Source organism: Artemia franciscana, chromosome 4, assembly GCF_032884065.1.
Source record: "Artemia franciscana chromosome 4, ASM3288406v1, whole genome shotgun sequence".
In the NCBI taxonomy this organism is placed as follows: domain Eukaryota; kingdom Metazoa; phylum Arthropoda; class Branchiopoda; order Anostraca; family Artemiidae; genus Artemia; species Artemia franciscana.
This window is the reverse complement of record NC_088866.1, coordinates 38,288,207-38,290,177: the sequence shown is the minus strand read 5'-3', so window position 1 is coordinate 38,290,177 and position 1,971 is coordinate 38,288,207. Positions and strand designations below refer to the sequence as shown.

The 1,971-nt window shown below is 37.0% G+C and overlaps 1 protein-coding gene across 1 annotated transcript in view; it reads left to right on the top strand.

The window, feature by feature from the left end:
* The window catches only part of LOC136026395 (protein DENND6A-like), a gene marked incomplete in the record, with an annotated part of 240,547 nt that overhangs the window by 236,940 nt on the left and 1,636 nt on the right, over positions 1-1,971 (top strand). Inside the window, 1 exon segment of the mRNA XM_065702949.1 lies at positions 1,230-1,971. This exon segment is cut by the window's right edge and continues 1,636 nt beyond it. Coding sequence (XP_065559021.1) covers positions 1,230-1,433 — 204 coding nt within the window.

Sequence of the window (1,971 nt, the reverse complement as noted above, 5' to 3'; positions counted from 1 at the left end):
GACGACCGGGACACAGGGATTGTTCGAATAGAAATTACAGACCGGGACACCGGGACACAAATGACGACCGGGACACAGGGAATATAAATGACGACCGGGAACCTCAAAGAGAAATTACAGACTGGGACACCCGGACACAAATCACGACCAGGACACAGGGAATATAAATGACGACCGGGACACAGGGACACAACTACAACGGGGACGCCGGGGGCACAGGCGGGATATATAAATGACGACCGGGACACAGGGATTGTTCGAATAGAAATTACAGACCGGGACACCGGGACACAAATGACGACCGGGACACAGGGAATATAAATGACGACCGGGACACTCAAAGACAAATTACAAACTGGGACACCGGGACACAAATGACGACCGGGATACAGGGAATATAAATGACGACCGGGACACAGGGACACATCATTAGAATAATGAGGTATAGATCTGAATACGGATTGTTTTTCCCATGGACAATTATATGTTGCATGTTCAAGAGTCAGTAAACCTGACAATCTATTTATATGCACAGACAATGGGACAGCGAAGAATGTTGTATGTTCGCACGTTTTACGTAGTTAAAAACATATATATATATATATATATTTTTTTTTTTTTTTTTTTTTTTTTTGTGTTTGTGCTGTAGCATTGGTGATTTCTCTTTTCATGATATGTATATATATATATATATATATATATATATATATATATATATATATATATATATATATATATATATATATATATATATATCTCTATTCACAGGTGGGACACAAGGACACAACTACAATGGCGCTAACTAATATGGCGCGTAACGACTTACGCGCGCGGGGGGGCTTGGGGGGCGCGAAGCGCCCCACCAACTAGGTGTTGGGGTGGCGCTTCGCGCCACCCCAACAGCTAGTATATATATATATATATATATATATATATATATATATATATATATATATATATATATATATATATATATATATTACCTAACAATTACCTAAATACCTAAATAATTACCTAAATAATTACCTAACAATCTATAAATCCCCACAAAGGCTCTATGGCCTGTAGGAGGGGGATTCTGAAAAGATCTCATATGCTCTAAACGAGTTATCTGAAACTTGTGGCCGTGAATTTTCCGTGGGGAACAGGAACTAGAGTTTATCGTTTCGACATTTTTTTTAATGGCGAGCGACGAAAAGAACCTACACTATCTCTCAAATCAATTTCAGGACCTACTTCTCTGGTCACATGGAAAGAAAGAAGTTGAACTCGTAGACATGGTACTGAAGATCAAAGAAAAGTTGCAACGGTGTGATTGCCCAGTTAATCCCATTCCTTTGTGTGATGAAGTGCGGGCGAAATTAAGATACCAACTAGAATCCTTGGTGTCGTCCCTCCCTGAAGATCTGAAACTAGTTTTATCAACTAGTTGAAGTTTTAGTGCAATTTGACAAAGATTGTGATATTTGTTGTAGAAGTTTGTCCTTACGGTTTTATTAAGAAAAAGACAAGGAAAGGAAAAGGATAAAGAAAGGAAAAGGAAAGAAGGTCTTTTGACGCGATGACCCGAAAAGGTTTATTGCTCTAGATTTTAGCAATTGAAGTCGATTAAGTGGTTTGATTTAACCCATAATTGGTGTAATATACGTGGAAGTGTATTTAAGTTTTTTAAAACTGATTGTAAATGTTAGTTTTTTGTGGAAGTTTTTTTCAGACTTAACAAAAATGATCCTGTATTGTAATTATTGCATTCATTAGTAGTAACTTTTGTTATTTCGAATCATGATAGTTTTTTTTCAGTTGTTGATTTTTTGGTTCTTACTTGGTTGAACTTTCTGACTTGCTAAATAGAGTAATCGAAACGTTTATTTAAAATTGTTTGGAAATCTGAAGCGCAGTTTTGTTGTAACTGGCGAAAATCCAATTGGATTTTGCCCTTTTGTTTCATTTTTTTCCCCCGGAATATAATCT